Source organism: Chiloscyllium punctatum, chromosome 12 (assembly GCF_047496795.1).
Source record: "Chiloscyllium punctatum isolate Juve2018m chromosome 12, sChiPun1.3, whole genome shotgun sequence".
Taxonomy (NCBI): Eukaryota; Metazoa; Chordata; class Chondrichthyes; order Orectolobiformes; family Hemiscylliidae; genus Chiloscyllium; species Chiloscyllium punctatum.
This window is the reverse complement of record NC_092750.1, coordinates 41,391,798-41,412,095: the sequence shown is the minus strand read 5'-3', so window position 1 is coordinate 41,412,095 and position 20,298 is coordinate 41,391,798. Positions and strand designations below refer to the sequence as shown.

The following is a 20,298-nucleotide window of genomic DNA, read 5'->3' as shown; positions in this document are numbered from 1 at the left end:
TGCCGTGACTAAGGTAATGGTACCAGTTTAAATTGTGGGTGCAGACCTGATTTCCTCCCAAGCCATTTTCACCTGGTGGTGCAGGTTCTGGGCATTCTTAAAAGTATGTCAGATTTGAGAACTTTGAGAAAGCTCACCGGGATATTCTGAAAGGTCATTGGAATGCATTTATATGCCTTCAAATGTCACATTAGTTTCTGTTGATGTATTTTTATGTGGTAATTAATCATAGGGATCTGGCCTTCAAAGCTCACTTGATCTTTACATTGACCACCCTTGTGTATTTGTTCATATATATTACACTGCTTTTGCAATGGAGAAAACACCATAATTCAGTGAAAAATATTATGAAATGTGGTGTATCTCTACACTGTCAACTCTTCTATTGTGATTTAATTGGCTGTTGTTTAGTTTAAAAGAAAATTTTCTTGACAATTGCAAAAAGGCTACGCTTCAAACAAAATCAAACCACCTGCTTTCTTACACTGTTTTGAAATTGAAATATCTGCTGTTTTTCTTTTACAGGTAGTGGTTTATTGTTTGGAAAGCTGTGACCATTATAAATGTCTATCTAAGGTTCAAGTTTTACCGTAGTAGATGTTCCATTTGCCTGTGAATGGGTGAAAGTTTTAAGAAATTATAATAATAGATTATTGCTTTGATCTTGTTTCCAGCTTGTTGACACACTTTAATCGGATTACAAGTTTTTTTCACAAGGCAGAATGCATGTTCTTTCTTCGAATCAGTGACATGAAGATTTTTTTGCAAGGATTACATAATATTTTTCATGGAATCTGAGGACTATACATAGGCAATACTGAGTTATAGCTATGGAGGCATAAAGGTGGCTTGTGCTGGTAAGAGTGATCTAAGAGTATACAAGGTGGTGTAGCAATAGAATAGATGATATAAGGATGCATGGAAGGTCTAGAATTTCAAGGTATAGAATTAGCAAGAATGATCTGAGGGGTTGCTGAGCTGCATAATGGGTTGAATAGGAGGATGAAGGAGATGAGATGGTTAGAGAGTCTTTTAAATACTGTTTAAACACTGGGATACTATGTTGGAGAACCATGGCAGATCTTATAATTGATTTAGCTCTGCACTGTCATTTCTCCTGCATTCCAGCATGGCTTTGAAAATTGTACTGGAAGCAATGTGAAATGACAAAAATGGCATGTGATGTCACGAATGGGTTGGGTGTGCAGTTTGAGTTTTTCGTGAGCCCTGAAGACTCTCAGCTCTTGATGTCGGGGTAAAGAAGAACTTCTCTGATTAGTGGGATACAAGAAGTGGTTTTACCCAAGGATTCATCCATGTGTGTAGATGTAGATGATACAAGTTTACAGATGACACTATGGTGAGAGGTATAATACATTTTTTCTATGGGAAAATGAAGATACAAAGGATAATTGACAGGTTAGATGAATGAGCAAACCTGCAATAACTGGTATGCAATGCAGGGAAGTGTCAGGTCATCCACTTTGAATACGAGAAAGATATCAAACTTTTAACTGGAAGCTATGAAAGAATCAAGAAGTATAGGCATCATTACGTAAGAAAAACATGCACGGGACAAACTACATAATCAAAAGAATGTGAATGGATTATTGGCCTTTATCTCAAGGGAGTTGGAATTCAAAAAATGAAATCATGCATCTGTTTACAAATGCTTACATATAACACAGATGGTGTGCTGTCTTCAATTTTGGACATTGAATTTCAGAGAAAATAAATTTGTCTTGGGAGTTGTGTACACACCGATTCATCAACATTTACCCATAAGCACAGCTAAACAACAGAATTGTAATAGTGCACATGCATATATTTGGATTAATATGCAATTTTTAAAAAATATCAGTAGTGGAGACAAGAATAGTACATTCTGACATAATATGTCAATCGTACAGGCCGATATTTAGAGTTGAAAAACACTTCTGCTACTATTTTGGAATTCTGGGTTCCTCAGTAGTTAGATATTCAGTGTTCATAATGCCATGAATAGCATGGTAAGTTTTGAAAGGTGAATCCTCATCACTGCTTACCATGTTATATCACCTGCTTCGACGATGTACTGCCACCATCCTCTTTTCTCATAAAGAATCTATTGTCTTGTGTAGTGGAGGAAAGCCCCTTATTTTGCACCAGCACATTATATAACATTATCTCTTTCTGTCTCTTGTGTCCGTCCACTGCAGGTCTCTCTCTCTCACGCGTGCGCGCGCGTTCTCTCTCTCTCTCACACACACACACACACGTGCTCTCTCTCTTTGCAAGGACATCTGGCTGTGGTAGGCCCAAAGTGTGGATTTGGGGGCTAGACGGGTTGTTGACCACGATGGTGACAGTGCCTGGACCACCTATACCTGGCTGCAGTAGGCCTGAAGTATGGACTCTAGGTAGGGTCGTCATTATTATACCTGGAGTCATGACGTCTGGCTTACCTTCCAGGGACCTTGCAGAGCCCTGGAGGTGTATTTGGAAGACTCCCTTTAAAGAAGATGAACTCTATTTATGTAATTTCTTTTTATTGTTTTTTGTTATTCAAAATGGCACTATATTGTAGCGACAAAATACTTTTCACTGTGTCTTTCCATATATTTGTGACAATAAAGAACTCAATAACTCACTTGTTGTCTAACTCAAAAAGGCTCTTGTCTTAAATAAGATGTAGTTTATTGCAAGATAGCAATTGTACACAAGTTATTTTAAGATGACATTGTGACGGAGACCTTGAGAAAGGCCTGGAAGTTAAGTCACACTCCTCTGATATCTTAGGCTGTTCTGCACTAAATCCATATGATGTCATCATAGTGGGTGTTGCATAAGACACTCCTTACCATTAACCCTTTTAGATCTTACAGTAGCTTGTTTATCTGCTTCGGCCTCAATAAGAAAATGCTGCAGGCTGGAAGTGTTAGAACTAACTGGATAACTATAGTCAGTTATAACTAACTATACCACATCTGTGATTCCTGATGCATGCTACTGGCAAGAGACTGAGTGTAAGAGAAATGCTTCCTGCAGAAAAAGAGAGAGAAAGGGCTGTTTTCTAAGCTCGGTTTAATGGAATTAGGAGCATCAAGTTTATAACCAATTTTCTAGAGTTCAAAGGTGTATTGCATGAGGTAGTTAAGACAGGAAAAAAATAGGGTTCCTATCTATGATATCACTGTTGACATAACTCCAATTGCTATGGGAGTGATTGTTATTGCAGTACTGTGCTACTCAAGCATGAAGGAAAAACTGAAAACAATGCTCTATATTTACCATGATAAGTTCATGGGAATATTAACATTCCAGTTTTAAAAATAAGTGTTTAGTTACATTTATTTAGCTGAGAGTAGCAAACACCCTACCTTGGGGAAACAGTGACTGAAAACACTGGGAAAGACTGGGATTTGAGCTCTGATCTAATGCATTAGGCAGGAATAATGTCAGAAACAATGAGTATTTGCACTTGTACTTAATGTTTAGTATTAATGGCACACAATTTTGATTCCTTATTTATAGAGGAATCACTCTGATTCCTCTGGAGAGAGTCCAGTATACTCTGGTGAGAAGTTTGCTTCATTAATTTTGCTGGTGGTGATCAGTTAGGGCTCACTTTCCTTTTGTTCCACATGCAGTCTTAAATTTTAAAATAAAGAGCAAAAGAAGCCAGTATACTGTTGAGATTGCAGTTTTTAACACAATATATCAGCCCTTGAAGCTAAACTTTTTAATATTGTCGTGTTGATGCTGCGGTTTTCTGACACTTTGAACTGAATAGCTTTTGGAAGGTTTCATTATTTATATGGATTTATTTATTCTTGTCTTTGTCTTTTCTAGATAAATAAGCAGCAATTGCAGACAGTCAAAGATCGCTTTCAGGCTTTCCTGAATGGGGAAACACAGATTGTGGCTGATGAGGCCTTTATCAATGCTGTGCAAAGTTACTTTGAGGTAAGATCATTTTGCATGTAAGATTTTGTTTCTTTCAGTTTAGGTTTTTCTCACCTGTTTTAGAAAACAGTAAATTGATATTGCTTAATGCTGTGATTGTACATTTTTTTTTCTTGGAAATATAACTGTCTTCCTCCAGGACTGAATATCCTTGACAGTATTGCTTATATATTAAAGTTGTCCTTTTAACATTGCAATGTTTAGTATTGCATTGATTGCTGACAGGCCACCAAGAGGAAAATGTTTATGTGTCGATGGAATCGGCCTCACTCTATTGAATTCAGAGGAGACAGAGTTTTTAAACCACAGCATTTAAATAAATAATTACCATGTGTGAATAAATGCTTTTATTATGTATAATTGATTCAACCTTTAACGAAGGAAAATATATCTTTTTCTATAACAGTCTGGGGGTCTAACAGGGATAAGTACACAGGCAGTGATCTCCAAACTCCCAACAACCCCAAATAACAACTTTTCATCGGTTTCTTTCACTGATTATTCTTTGATACTTCAGCAGTGTATTCTTGGGAATTAATAGAACAGAGAAGTGCAGAGTTGGAGATCTGGAACAAACACAAACAGGAAGTACTGGAGAAAGCATCTCGAGAAAAAAAACACAGTTAAAGTTTCAAGTCCAGTAACCTTTTATCGGAACTGAAAGCAGCTGGGATAAAGTGATATTTATGCTGATGATGGGTTGGGGGGAAGAGAGGGAATGAGACAGATAAATGGAGACAGTGCCCAGCGAGAGAGAAAAGGCAAGTAGACCAAAGGGATTGTTGATTAGTAATCCAGGGAAGAAAAGGAGATAACAGGGACTGTGAGTACTTGAAAATTCATTGGCTGTGCTGAGAGCAACTTGTACAGGACAGGACCTGGGATGGGCAGGTGGTGGGTAGCAGGTGGAAGGAGGTGTTCATGCTCTGAAGTTGTTAAACTCAGTGTTGTCAGTGTTGAAAGCTGTAAGGTGCCTAGGTGAAAGATGAGGTCCATGATGTGAAGGGGCCAATGTTGGACCGGGGTTAAAAATCACACAACACCAGGTTATAGTCCAACAGGTTTATTGTTCATCAGGTGGGGCAGAATCATAGGACACAGAATTTATAGTAAAAGATCGAAGTATCATACAACTGAAGAGATGTATTGAACAAACCTAGATTGCCGTTGAGTCTTTAATCACTTAGAATGGAGTGTCGTTTCTTTTGTTTGCATTGCAGCAAATGTATCCTCATGAATTGTTTGGCTCATTGCTTTGATCTTTCTCTCTGTTCTCAATGGTCAAACTATCCCTCTCTGTCACTTTCTCTTTCTTCCTACAACACTCACTTTCTGTATTCTCTTTCTCAAGGAGTCCTTTCTCATCCAATGTTTTCTGGATTTGCATACTGTTCACCAGCCCTGTTTTTAATTATTTAAACTCTACCAATTAGTTTTAACAATGAAACCTCTGTGAAGAGTTTAATTTCTTTGACATTTAGAAATTTATTCTAGTTTAAAAGTTATTTCATTTAAGAATGTAATGCATGTTTTCTTTTTTCTGACAAGAAATTTCCACAAGAACCCAACTCCAGAATGTATATTAGTTTTTATGGAAAAATTGAATTTATTTGACTTGGCGTTTTCTAGGGCCACTACTATGATATAAAGTGAGGAATTATTGTGCCATGTGGCATTAACAAGTCTGTTACATTACAATTACTGATTTCTGATTACCTATGCTTAAAATGTGCATTTTTAAGATGCCTACCTACGTTGGCATTTTTATTGTCAGAACTTTCTCATTTAACTCTTGCTGTCATTCTCTGTGTTTTGTTTTTTCTGCTTGTTACATAATTCGTTTCACTAACATTTCTATAAGTCTGCTTGGTGCTTGGTAACAGAGAACCTCCTGAATAGAGAGTCTTGTTGCTGACATGTTTCATGTCCCACTCTTCAGTACAAACACAAGAAAAACAAATTTCAAACAAGCACAACATGCACACTACAGGACAAATGGTTGCAGATTAGTCAAGGTGAGTTGCCTTTGGCTGATGTGTTGCCATGGAAAAAGTAATGGGGGAACTAAAGGTTCCCCAAGCTCCTAAATAATTCAAAGAAGGTGCAGGCCTTGAACGTATTCTCTTTATTTCCAGAGAACCAATCCCCATAAATGTTCGTATGTCACTTATAGCAAGTGTAAATGATGAGCTTAACTGATTAACTTTAATTGGTTGTTAGTGTAGTTATTAGAGCACTCTAGAATTGTTCAGTAGATGCTGCCCAATAGTGGAACACATCCAATGGTATATGCTTTGTTTTTGGTTTAGCATCATGTACATTACTTATGGCATCCAAAAGAGCATTTTTTTTTCAATGAACCAATCACTAGGAATATATACCTAACAGCACACCAGCACTGTAAGATGCAGGCAAATTGTCTCAAAAAACTGAACAATAGATTAAGCAAGCTGTTACATTCTGCTTCTGTGCAGTAGCTATTGTGGGTATTGCAAGTGGCTATTTTCCATTAACAAGATAGTACTATAAGCTCAAAAATACATGTCACATGTCACATAATTGAACAAAAACGTTTATGAATTTCTGCAAGTTTAATTTATGTTCGCTGGAAGCAATATTCAATCATACGCAGGCAGACACTGTCTGTATATGTACAAGCCTGGAACATTTTTGAATTACCTGGAAACTTGGGAAGCCTATAATCACTTGTGACATTTTCCATGGCAATACTTTGGCCCATCAAAGTCATCTTGCCAACCAGCCAGTACCCTTTTCTTGTGTAGTGTAAGTAGTTGTGATCATTTGATTAATTCAAGATGAGAAACTTTGAAAATTTGTATTTCTTTTCAGCAAACTGCTTGTCTGACTCTTCTTCTTTCTGAGTCTTTGTAAAATTATTTTTATACTTTGTTGCAGAAACTATGTTTAATTATCTCTTACTGATTTCCACTCTATATGCTTCTTCTGTATTTGTTTCTCATCCAATTCTCTCTTGCAGAGCTCTGGAATCTAAGGATTCAACTTGATGAAAGTTGTAGAAATTATCTTATCTTTTTCTGATACTGTGGACTAGTCTTACTTGTTTTGTTGTGCTTACTTATCCATTTCTACCTCGGGCCTCATACCTATAATTCCACCCTCCAGAATTCTGTCTATGAAACATTCTTTCTTTCAGTCATGAGGGAATGAAATGTAAGAGTGCTGCTAAGATTAACAAGTGAGGAGGCTGTGCTTACTCAAGGGTGTAAAAGTGGACAGTGGTCAGCAAGTGTCTGAGAGAGAGAGATCAGGAATACCATGAACAGTTAGGTAATGTCAGGGAAAAAGCAAGAAGAGATGCTTTTTGATCTGACTGGTTCCTTAAAGCACTGGTAATTTATAAGATAGATCTCATGATAATAGTTTGCTTTCGATACTTGTAATGGATCTCAGTCTACATTCGTGATACAGACATCACTCTTCCTCCATTTCCTGGCGGTTGTTTCCAGTGGGTGTAATGACATGTAGCATTGAGAGTTGGCTGTCACAAAATTCCATGTTAGATATTGGTGTAAGTGAAACCCAGAGTTAATTCAAGATTGGGAATTCAAGATTCTTACATCATGGCAATGTCTGCACTACAAAGTATTTAATTGTTTCTCAAGCAAACATGCATCCATAACTGGAAGATCATTGCATAAAGATGGGGATTTTTAACCATGTGGCTTAAGGCAGTAAATTTACCATCAAGAGGACTATATACAGATTTTCTGGTGTACATGCCTGACCATGGCCCCAAAGGTAGAGGAGGGAATATTCTGGGGAGACACTTGTCTTCCACTTGCAAGAAATAGAAATCAATGTTGGGTCTGAGAACGACTGGATTAACGAGTTCAACACGCGGCGTGACATCGAACAATTCTTCCTCCTCCTCCGCCTTCGCCTATATAAACTGACTGACTCCCACAGTTACCTAGACTACACCTCCTCCCACCCTGTCCCCTGTAAAAACGCCATCCCATATGCCCAATTCCTTCGTCTCTGCTGCATCTGCTCCCAGGAGGGCAAGTTCCAAAACTGTACCACCCAAATGGCTTCCTTCTTCAAAGACCGCAATTTCCCCCCAGATGTGGTCGACGATGCCCTCCACCACATCTATTCCACTTCCCGCTCCTCCGCCCTTGAGAACCGCCCCTCCAACCGCCACCAGGACAGAACCCCACTGGTCCTCACCTACTACCCCACCAACCTCCATGCACAGCGTATCATCCGCCGTCATTTCCGCCACCTCCAAACGGACCCCACCACCAGGGATATATTTCCCTTCCCTCCCCTATCAGCGTTCCCCTATCACTGACCACTCCCTCAGTGACTCCCTCGTCAGGTCCACACCCCCCACCAACCCAACCTCCCTCCCGGCACCGCAAGAAATGCAAAACTTGCACCCACACCTCCCCCCTTACTTCCCTCCAAGCCCCCAAGGGATACTTCCATATCCACCACAAATTCATCTGCACCTCCACACACATCATCTATTGCATCCCTGCACCCAATGTGGCCTCCTCTATATTGGGGAGACAGGCCACCTACTTGTGGAACGTTTCAGAGAACACCTCTGGGACATCCGGACCAACCAACCCAACCACCCCGTGGCTCAACACTTCAACTCCCCCTCCCACTCCACCAAGGACATGCAGGTCCTTGGACTCCTCCATTGCCAGACCATAGCAACACGATGGTTGGAGGAAGAGCGCCTCATCTTCCGCCTAGGAACCCTCCAACCACAAGGGATGAACTCAGATTTCTCCAGTTTCCTCATTTCCCCTCCCCCCACCTTGTCTCAATCCCAACCCTCGAACTCAGCACCACCTTCCTAACCTGTAATCTTCTTCCTGACCTCTCCGCCCCCACCCCACTCCAGCCTATCACCCTCACCTTCTCCTGCTCCTTGGATGCTGCCTGATCTGCTGCGCTTTTCCAGCAACACATTTTCAGCTCTGATCTTCAGCATCTGCAGTCCTCACTTTCTCCTCTGAGAAAGACCACACAAATAAATTATACAGTAAATAATGATAGATCACAATAGCACTACAAGGTTTGTCTCTAAATGTTAGAGTAATTACTCAAAATTTCTCATTATTATCTGTAGTTATCAATTGAAATTATTATAAATAATTTAATTGCATTTAATCTTTGTTTATCAATGTTATGCCTTTTTCATGTTATGTTCAAATCATAGAATAGTTTTGCAGAGAGAGCATTCAGCCAGTTAATCATACTGCCACACTCTTTCCCTATACCCTGCATTTTATGTCCATCAAGTATTTATCCTATTAATTTTTTAAGATTACTATTGATCTGTATCAACACTTTATCAAACAGAACATTTCAAATCCTCGCCAGTCATTGTATATAGATTATTCCTTATGCTACCTCTGGTTCTTTTGCCAATCATATCTGTGTCTTCTAGATAGCTGCTGTATGGGATGATTTAATTTTATTTACTTTATCTAAACCTCCAGTTTTTAAAGCCCTCTGTTAAATCCCCTCCTGGTCTTCTCTGCTCGTCAGACAACAATCCCAACGTTTCCAGGTCATCCAATTATAAAGTCTCATTCTTTGAACGATTTCAGTAAATCTCTTCTATATCCTCTCTGGAGTCTTTATGTCCTTCCTGTGGTGTGGGGTGGTATGGCTAGAAATTATATTTTTCAACTTCTTTACATATTATTCAAAGATCAGTCATCATTTTATTCTGAAATTTTGAGGATTTAACTTGAAACATTATATTTTTGTAGAATTTATTTTAGTAACATCTGAAATGATTTAGAATTGTAATTTTTGTTTCAATTGCTTCATGTATTCTAGGTGTTTCTGAAAAGTGACCGTGTGTCCAGAATGGTGCAAAGCGGTGGTTGCTCTGCCAATGATTCTCGAGAAGTGTTTAAGAAACATATTGAAAAGCGAGTTCGAAGTTTGCCAGAAATTGATGGCCTGAGCAAGGAGACAGTCCTGAGTTCCTGGATGGCAAAGTTTGACGCAATATACCGTGGTGAAGAGGATCCACGCAAGCAACAGGCCAAAATGACAGCTAGTGCAGCTTCGGAGCTGATCCTCAGCAAGGAGCAGCTGTATGAGATGTTCCAGCAAATCCTTGGGATAAAAAAATTTGAGCACCAGCTACTGTATAATGCTTGTCAGGTGAAGGCATCTTTTTCTATGTTTCCTGTTATGGTGCATGCTGTTAACTCGCGGAAAGCAGCTTGCTGTCACTAATCATTGATCATCTGTGATTGGGGGGTGCCTTCCATTTGCAGAGGCAATGGGCTGTAGAGATAATGATCATGAGATTGCATCCGGTTACAAAACAGAGGTAAAGGAAGTAAAAAGCATTTTGATGTCTAAGAGGTGTTAGCTGACAATTGTTATTTTTAGATAATGTTGCAAGAATTCTCCTTGATTCTCCAGATGGGTAAAAATATTTCCAGGCCCCCTTGTACCTGCTGTATTGTTTGACATGTTACTGCTTGCTTAGTTTGATAGCTAAAGCAAAATTTTATTTACTCAAAATTATCATTTCACTTGTTGAAATATAAATTTAAATCTATGCAGGTGGATCAGAAATTGAGGTTGCGTTAGTTGGAAGTGCAAAAGAATGATAGTAAATTGACATCTTTTTTCTTGTAGTTCATGATGATACATTTTAGAATTGTGATAGAAGAATCTGTCTGAGAGTCTGGAACTTGAGAGATAAGGTGGTTAAGGAATGCGTGTGTTCCACCTCCTCCAGAATGGAGGCTGACAGTTGGTGGTTTTCTCAGGAAACTGGAACACACAGGAATATTGATCAAACCTTTGCTAGTCTACGTATACATACCCCTTTTTTTCAGATTAGTAGTTGTCTAATTATTTGTCAAAATACTGTGCTTCTCTTACTGGCAGTTGCTCTGTTTAGATTGCCTCCACTATTCTGGATTTAACTTACTTTTGAGAAATGAGAATTGTTCCAAGTCTGGAAGTTTCATTTGTTAAAAAAAATCTATGTTTATTACCTGTCAATTGAAAGATAATTCCTATAAACTGCAAAAAAAGACGGCATTGTCTGTAAATCTGCAATAGAACTTAAAATGTTGGGAATCTAAGGCAGATCAGGCAGTATCTATAAGAAGGAACCAGAAATATTTTGCTTTATATCCTTGTCAATTCTGATGAAGGACACTGGAAGATTATAATCTGTTGTCTTATTTTGCTGACTAACCTGCTGTATATTTCCAGCAGGTTTTTATTTGAAATTTCCTGTCAGCCATTCTCAACATTTCTAAGTTACGATCAGTTTCAGTTTCAACATGTATTCGAAATCAAAGGTTTACGCCCATGGTGAAGCAACTGCTTGTGGATTGTATGGTAATTTTTCTAAAACACTTTTCTTTGGCTTGGCACCTGTAGATGGATTGATGTGATTTAATTATCACTACTTAAAGGAGACAATAAGAAAATTAACTATCATTTTTAACCTTCTATTATATTCTGGAGAAATTTGATCCCATGTATAACATTTAGGGAGCATTTTAGGGCGGCACGGTGACTCAGTGGTTAGCACTGCTGCCTCACAGCACCAGGGTCCCAGGTTTGATTCCAGCCTTGGGTGACTGCGCAAACTCCACACAGACATTCTCCCCTTGTCTGTGTGGGTTTCCTCCGGGTGCTCCAGTTTCCTCCCACAGTCCAAAGATGTGCAGGTCAGGTGAATTGGCCATGCTAAATTGTCCACAGTGTTAGGTGAATTAGTCAGAGGGAAATGGGTCTGGGTGGGTTACTCTTCGGAGGGTCGGTGTGGACTGGTTGGGCCGAAGGGCCTGTTTCCACACTGTAAGGAATCTAATCTAATCTAATATACAACAGAATGGAAACAACTTGTATTATTTGGCAACTTTCAGAATCTCAAGGTGTTCCTAAGCATTTCACAGTCAGTTGATTACTTTTGAAGGGGCTTCACCACGGTAAAGTAGGAAAAATGGCAGCCAGTTTAACCACAGAAAGATTGCACAAACAATGTGATAATTCCTGGAGACTTATTTTCTAAAATAATGTTGGATGAGGGATATATATTAAGCTGGACCCAGTGATAATTCCCCTGCTGCTGATCTTTGAATAGCTCCAAAAGAAGGCTGCAGTTAAACGGTTCATAATTGGATTCATGGATCAGTCATTGCAGACCAGGAGTTAGGAAATGTTGGATAGATATTGAGGGATTGAAGTTTGTGGCTGTACAAGCTGTATTGTTGGTGAAGCCACTTTTGAAGTATTATGTGTGTTTCTAGTTGCCCTGCTATAGGAAGGATATTATTAAATTAGATAGGGTGTAGAAAAGACTTACAAAGATGTTTCTGGGGCTAGAGGATTATGAGGAGAGGCTGGATAGGCTGGGAGTTTTTCACTGGAGTGAAGGAGGTTGAGGGGAGACCTTATTGAGATTTATAAAATCACGAGAAGCAGAGATAAGGTAAATAGCAAAGGTCTTTTCCTTTGGGTAGGGGAGTTCAAAACTAAAGGCCATAATTTTAAGATGAGAGGAGAAAGATTTAAAAGGGACCTGAGCAGTAACTTTTTCACAAGAGGGTAGTACTGATATGGAATAAACTGTCAGAGAAAGTGGTAGATGCAAGTACAATTACAACATTTGAAAGAAGTTTGAATAAATACTTGAATGGGAAAGGTTTAGAGGGATGTGGGCCAAGTGCAGGCAAATGTGCCTGGTTTAATTTGGAAAACCTGGTTGGCATGGATGAGTTGGACTGAAGGGTCTGTTTACATGCTGCATGACTCTGACTCTATAAGAACAGAAACCTGGTTGATACTTTTAGTCAACTTGAGTCCAGAAGAGAGATAAACTGGATATTCTGCATAAGATTCTGCATATTTTCAAAATACTTTAACTTTTGTGACTACTCAGGAATAACATGGCTTGACTTCTATTTCGACACCCCATTGAGGCATAACTGAACAATGGGGCAAAGACGTTCCATACGTTAATCATTGAGCAGGGTGCAAACAGGGGTGCCTCCAGTCACAAAGGATAGGGTCATTGTCAAAATGGCGAGGCAGTCAAGACTTAAGGAGGAAAGCAGATTATTGTATTAAAGTGGGATCAATAATGATGAAGGGTGTATGGAACAGCATTGGAGGGCAAGATAGGCTATGAGAGTCAGGCTTATTGGTAGTGACCACAATAGTGGCCTTTGATGATGTAGCATAGAGCACCGGAATGGAATCCTTAGGATGTAACATCAGGGGTCACAGGGCAAGAAGGACAGTTGGCAGGTAAAGGTCTCTGTCATTGATAACTGGTCACTATTCCATAGACTAGTCAACTTCCTGTTACCGACAAGAGCTATATCTGTACACTTCCCTCAACTCCAACCCAGACTTTAATTACTGTTTATTCAAATAGTTGCCTACACAATGCCTGCAAAGGGAGGTAGATTCCTTGCTTTCAAAACATACAGCCACACTTTCAAATACTGATTTTTAAACACAGTTCAATCTCATTTCAGTCCACAGTTTATAAAAAAACAAATAAAAAAGCATTGTCCTTACAATGCTTGTGAAGTGCTTGTTGGCATCTTCCATTTCTATCATTTGTTCAGGCCTCGTCATTGTGTAATCAGTGCTGATAAGCCCCGTGGAATGTGCTCTAAACAGTTTGGTTGCCACGCAGCCAGATGATTGTTTTACCAACATTGTTTTACCTGGACCTATTTATTCTTTTTTGCTCTGTGTCTTTAAATATGTCATGTCTCCAGGATTAAAATTATTTTCTGATGACAATATGATACTTCAAAGCTCACCTGATCTTTTCTGAGATTAGTAACTTGAATATTTTTCTGCCTGCATGCATGGCATATAAAATGAACTTCAAAAATTGAACTCAGTTGAATTGAAGTATACAGATCCAATACAGGAAATCATATGATGCTACTCTGAGGTAACGGATGAGCTCCTACGTGACTACTTGGAGTTGTTGAACTGGTCCATATTTAAGAACTCGGTGCGAAACCTAAATGAGTGTGCCACTACTGTCACAGACTTCATCAGTAAGTGTGTAGAAGACTGTGTGCCAAAGAAATTAATCCAAGTATTGCCAGAACTGTAAACCATGCATGAGCCAGAAGATCCACTCCCTAATGAAGTCCACATCCGAGGTGTTCAAGTTGGGTGACCTTGATATCTTCATGAAATCTAGGTACAATTTTCACAAAGCCATCAGGGACACCATGAAACAATACCAGATTGGAGTTCCAGAATAATCACACAAACACACATTGACTGTGGCAAGGCTTACATGATATAATGGGCTACAAAGCAAAGTCAAGTAGGGTCGCTGACAACAATGAACTCCTCACCGATGAGCTCAATGCATTCTATGCTCACTTTGAACTGAAGATCAATGAAATGATGCCACATGACTCGACAGCCTCAGATGCACCTGTACCTACAGTCACCACCACAGATTGGCCTCCTTGAGGGTGAACCCATAGAAAGCAACTGGTTCAGATAGAGTCTTGGCCGTGCACTCAGATCCTGTGTGGATCAGCTGGCAGGTGTGTTTGCAAACATCTTTAACCTCTCCTTACTCCAGTATGAGGTTCCCACCTGCTTCAAGAAGACACTATCATTCCAGTGCCAAAAGAAATCAGGCAATGTGTCTTGATGATTATCACTTGGCAGCTCTGAAATCTATCATTATGAAGTGCTTTGAAAGGTTAGTAATGTCAGACATCAACTCCAGCCTCCCAGATTGCTTTGATCCAATACAATTTGGCTACCGTCACCATAGGTCCACGGCAAACACCATCATCCTGGTCCTACACTTGTCCCTAGAATATCTGGACAACAAGGACGCGTGCAGCTGTAACACTATATCCTGCATTCGGTTTTCTTACCCTTATGTACTTAACTAAGATACGAGTTGTCTGGTTGGCATTGCAAAACAATACTTTTCATGGTACATGTGACAATAATAAATCAAATCAAATGATCGTTGCCCCTTTAAAAGTTGTGGGATGATCAGAAGTTATAGAGGTATTTTTGTATTCCTATCATAGACTAATTGATAGGTGCTGTAGCTGCCAGTAGTCTGAAGTACGTTTCTTTGCGTGTTCTGCCCGTGCTAAAAAGTTTTTGGATTTCATCAGTTACAGTATAATTTTGCACTCAACTCCCATTATGTAAAAGACTTTCTATAGCCACACACATTGCTCCAATAGATTCACATATTCCTTCTAAATTTTTCATGGGTATCCCTTTATCATCCTCTATGCTTCGCATATTCTTTATCCAGTATCCCCACATCCTTTAACAAAATTCTCTATTTGTGACAAGCTGGAAGTGAAAACTGTTAATGTACCTTGGAAACGATTTGTCTCTTTTCCTTTTAATCTTGTCCCTGGACAGCATTAATATGTCCTGAACATTCTGCTTCAGGCTAGTGAAGAGTACGCAGTAATATTATGACTTTGAAAATTGCAAATCTACAGATCTCTGAAGATAACTATTTTGTCATGTCTAACTTAATTTGGGCTTTCTTTATTAAAGACTTACTTCACAGTAAATATATTTCACTAGATATTATATCAGTACTTATGAAGTGATTTAGCCCAACTATCTTGCATGGAATTACAATTATTTTCAATGATTTTTAATGTGTCTTCAATGGATCTGAAATGTGACATATTTATTGACCTTGCTTCAGTTTTCTTTCTATAGAATCCATATAAGCGCTTTTAACCGGTCTACTGCACATAATATGAAGGTGCACCCATTACCTAGAACTATGTGGCTGAATGAATAGGATGCTCATTATCAGACTGAAGCTTCTGGGGACCAATATAATACCTACTGATTGGTCAGCATAGTCATTGTCTCCCTCTGTACCTTCCACGTAATGTGTCATCTTGAAACCCTGTATTCCTTTTTGGGTGATTCAGCACATAATAACATTTGAGTCACAATGAAAGCATCTACTAACTAACTCTCAGTTATTCCAAGGATTCAATTTTCTTCCATAATTGTCCAGGACTAAGACCTTACCCATGTTTAATATCATAACCAACTCCATCAATTTGAAGGCAAAAGTGAGGACTGCAGATGCTGGAAACCAGAGTTTTGATCAGAGTGGTGCTGGAAAAGCACAGCAGGTCAGGCAGCATCCGAGGAGCAGGAAAATCGATGTTTCGGGACATTTGCCCGAAATGTCGATTTTCCTGCTCCATCAATTTGAAGGCAAGTACAGATGTAGGAATTTCTAAGTGGAATTTCTGTAATCTTCCATTTAATCAATTGAACTATGTGATATTTTCTTCAAAAAAAATTCAGTTTTCTGAATTTGTCAAAGACCTACCAAACCTCCTAAGCATTCCATAAATCATCATATAAATAAATTGGTCTGTAAAGTTGAAGATGATATCTGCACCTTCATTCTGCAGCTGCTAAGTTTCTAGTTTCAAGAGCACTTTGCAGCTGAAGTTACTTCTGGGAGGAAGCGAAAGAGTCAGGCCCATTCCTTGTTTTCCATTCAATAAAGAAACATCCCGTTTCCATGCATTGACTTTATTATTCCATTCACCTTTGGGGCCTGCTCCTCAAAATAATGGTGGAAAATTGTATTCAGACGCTTCTACCTGGTTTCAGTCATTTGTCTTCAAGGACAGGTTAATATAAAAATACACCCTGGGGATATCTGGCAGTGATGTTAAATGTTAGTCATGTCTGACTAATCTAGTATTATTTTTGGAAGAGGATGTGGCATTCACAGTCAGTTGCTTGTCTATCTTATCGATATGGACTTCCAGTAGGTGTTTGATAAAGTGCCACATAAAAGGTCATTGGCAGTATGAAAGCACATAAGGAAGAAGATAGACAACAGCCTTTTGACTTTAGTTGTGGAGTAATTGGGAGTCGGAAACAGAGTGGGTGGAAAATATGGCTGACATTAATTGGACTTTTCAAGTGGTGTTCTCCTGGTATCTGTTTCAGGGCGTTAGCTTGTCATGATATTTATAATGAATTGGGTTGAGGAATAGAGAATTGGCAAGTTTGCAGATGATCCTATATGAGAAGAGGCAATAAGCAGAGCAGATGGGAGCAAGGCATTGCAAAGGGAATAAAGATGAAGTAAAGAGGGAAAATCAGTCATGATAGAAAGAGGTCAAGGTGAGTAAGTGTGAGGTATTTTATTCTGAAGCTGGAAGTTAAACTTAGACTACTTCCTAAATGTTGAGAAATTAGGAAGTATAGAGGAGCTGAGATTTGTCAGTCCAAGTATACAAATGATTTGATGTAAATAAACAAATACAAAAAGTCAATAATTACACTATCTGTTTCCTAATTCTCAAGTTGAGTGCGAGGAGAGAAAGTTGAGCTTTATTTATATATAACCATGATCCATAACTGAGATCTGCTTTGAACATCACAAACAGGGAGATATATTGGCCTTGCAAGAAGATTCATGTGAACATCAAAATATAAAGTGATTAGAGGATTAAATTATGTTGCATAAATTTAACTCATTCTCCTCAAGAATATAAAGATGTGAGGTTGTTTTGATTGATATATAATGAGATTAAAAAGATTTGGTAGTTACGTACAAAGAAGGTTTGCTCTGGCTGGGCAATCAAAAACAAAGGGAAGTGGAGTGCTTATAATCTTCAACTTCAAGTTAATCTTTTTAAGAGGAACATCAGAAATCAATTTTTCACATAAAGTGGTGGTGGAAACCTAGATTTCTCTTCCCTAAAGAGTGAGGACATTTGAGGTGTTGAAGACTGAACTTGATAGTTTTTTTTTACAATAAAGCAAAGAACTATGGATGCTGGAAATCTGAAACAAAAACAAATTGCTGGAGAAACTGGCAGATCTGGCAGCATCTGTGGAGAGGAAGCAGAGTTAACATTTAGAGTCCTGTGACCCTTCTTGAGAACTTTGTTAGATTTTTGTTAGGTGAAGGTTTCTTAAGATATGGAGCTATGGTGGGCAAATGCAGTTGAAGTTCTGATAAATCAAGGTTTAATTGAATGGTGAATCATACTCAGAACAAATTAGCCCACTCTGATGTGACTTGCTAACAAAACATGGGTTCCCAATCCAGCAGGGAGCAAGCCATGTTGCAGGGCTTGTCTGTGAATTACAGATTCTTAATGTACTCATCTTCAGATAGAGTCACAGAGATGTACATCACGGAAACAGACCCTTCAGTCCAACTCGCCCATGCCAACCAGATATCCTAACTCAATCTAGCCCATATTCCTCCAAACCCTTCCTATTCACATACCTATCCAGATGCCTTTTAAATGTTGCAATTGTACCAGCCTCCACCACATCCTCTGGCAGCTCATTCCATACATATACCACCCTCTGCATGAAAAAGGTGCCTCTTAGGTCTCTTTTATATCTTTCCTCTCTCACCCTAAACCTATGCCCTCTCGTTCTGGACTCCCCGACCCCAGGGAAAAGACTTTGTCTGTTTACCCTATCCATACCCCACATGATTTTATAAATCTCAATAAGGTCACCGCTCAGTCTCTGATGCTCCAGGGAATACAGCCACAGCCTATTCGGCCTTTACCAAATAGTTCAAATCCTCTAACCCTGGTAATATCCTTGAAAATCTTTTCTGAACCCTTTGAAAATTCACAACATCCTTCTGATAGGAAGGAGACCAGAATTGCACGCAATATTCCAACAGTGGCCTAACCAATGGTCTCTTCAGCTGCAACGTGACCTCTCAACTCTTGTACTCAACATGATAGAGCCAAGAAAGTGGATCCTCAGTGCTGGATATACACTCATAAGCAGAGCCTTACTTGTTGCTTCCAATAGGTCCTGTTGTTGCTAATGTCAGTCAGGTGGTTGCTGCTGATGCTACACCTCACACCAATTTGTGTTCCATCCAAATGAAGCTGGTGATAAAAGCCAGTCAAACTTGCTGGCAGTAGTTGTGATCCAATTGCCAGAAAAAAGCAATCTGCAAAATGAAAAACTTTCCTGGCAATCTTAACAGCATAGCAGCATATAGATTGTAAGATCCAGTTACTTAGAGGTGAAGGGCTCTTTAAATCTTGCTTCAGTGGACCTGAAAAATAACTTTCCATATTTCATTCAAAATGTCTTACTAAATTACTTGTGGTCTTGACTGCAATAAAGAATTCTGACTCACCTGTACTGGTATGTCTGGCTAAAATGGGTGCTAGTGAGAATTTGTGATTTCATTAAGCCCATAACCATGTAAGCCAGACAAGATGTGAATGTACAATTGTAAATCAGACATGACTATTATGTACTTATCATTGAGTTTTTTGCTATGTTTTGTTCAAATGGAGAATATAGTCAAATTAAGGCATCTATATCCATGTGGAGTTTAACACAATGGTGTTTTATTGTTAAAATGTTTCACAAGGTATACAACTGCTGTACTTTCATTTTATTTACACTCAGCATGAGAGACATTGGGAAATTACTGAAGATTCTCTTGCAGTTGCTAGTTTCCTTTATTCTCGATCAAAATTAATGAAGTTAAAAATCTCACAACACCAGGTTATAGTCCAACAGGTTTAATTGGAAGCACTAGCTTTTGGAGCAAACGCTCCTTCATTAGGTGGTCAGGAGCGGCTCTCCGAAAGCTAGTGCTTCCAATTAAACCTGTTGAACTATAACCTGGTGTTGTGTGATTTTTAACTTTGTACACCCCAGTCCAACACCGGCATCTCCAAATCAAAATTAAGGAAAACTTTCTACATCACTTGCTGAGAATAGTTGTAGGTCATAGCATAAGAAAGGCATCACCAAAATGTTCCAATATGTTTAGAGATTTCAAAAGTTGAAGCTTACTGGATAGCAGCTAATTTCCCAACTAAGTATATTGTATGTCAGTTATCTTATTTTGACTCTTCCATGGGCCACCAACACTGACACCCTGATAAAGTTGAATTTATGGTTTAGTTCCTTAGCAGTATGACGATCATTAAAATTGATTATCAAAGGGAATGGCTATGAGTAATGTATATCATTTTTTTACAATGAAGTGACTAATGCCTAGAAAGAAAATTCTTTTAGAATATAAATAACTTCAGTGAGTTGCATCTTGTGAGTGCACAGTTTATCATATTTTTATTTGTTCAAAGTCTGGATTAGTTCAAGCTTCGTTTATTCCTTTTAATCCAACATTTTTGCTCATTTTAGATTGCCTTCATTTATTTCACAGTTTTCTCTGTACAGTTTAAAGTAACTCAGAAAAATAGAATATCAATACTATTTGAACAAAGAGGGAGGAAAGCAAATCTTCAGTAGCTAGACTCCATGGTGCAGTTGCAATGCAAA

At 38.8% G+C, this 20,298-nt stretch overlaps 1 protein-coding gene across 15 annotated transcripts in view; it reads left to right on the top strand.

Annotated features, from left to right (window-relative positions):
• The window catches only part of cadpsa (Ca2+-dependent activator protein for secretion a), a 573,081-nt gene that overhangs the window by 91,708 nt on the left and 461,075 nt on the right, over positions 1-20,298 (top strand). For all 15 annotated transcript variants that reach the window (XM_072582448.1, XM_072582444.1, XM_072582443.1 and 12 more), the window contains exons 2-3: positions 3,832-3,945; positions 9,793-10,125. In XM_072582448.1, coding sequence (XP_072438549.1) covers positions 3,832-3,945; positions 9,793-10,125 — 447 coding nt within the window. The remainder of the gene's footprint in view (positions 1-3,831; positions 3,946-9,792; positions 10,126-20,298) is intronic.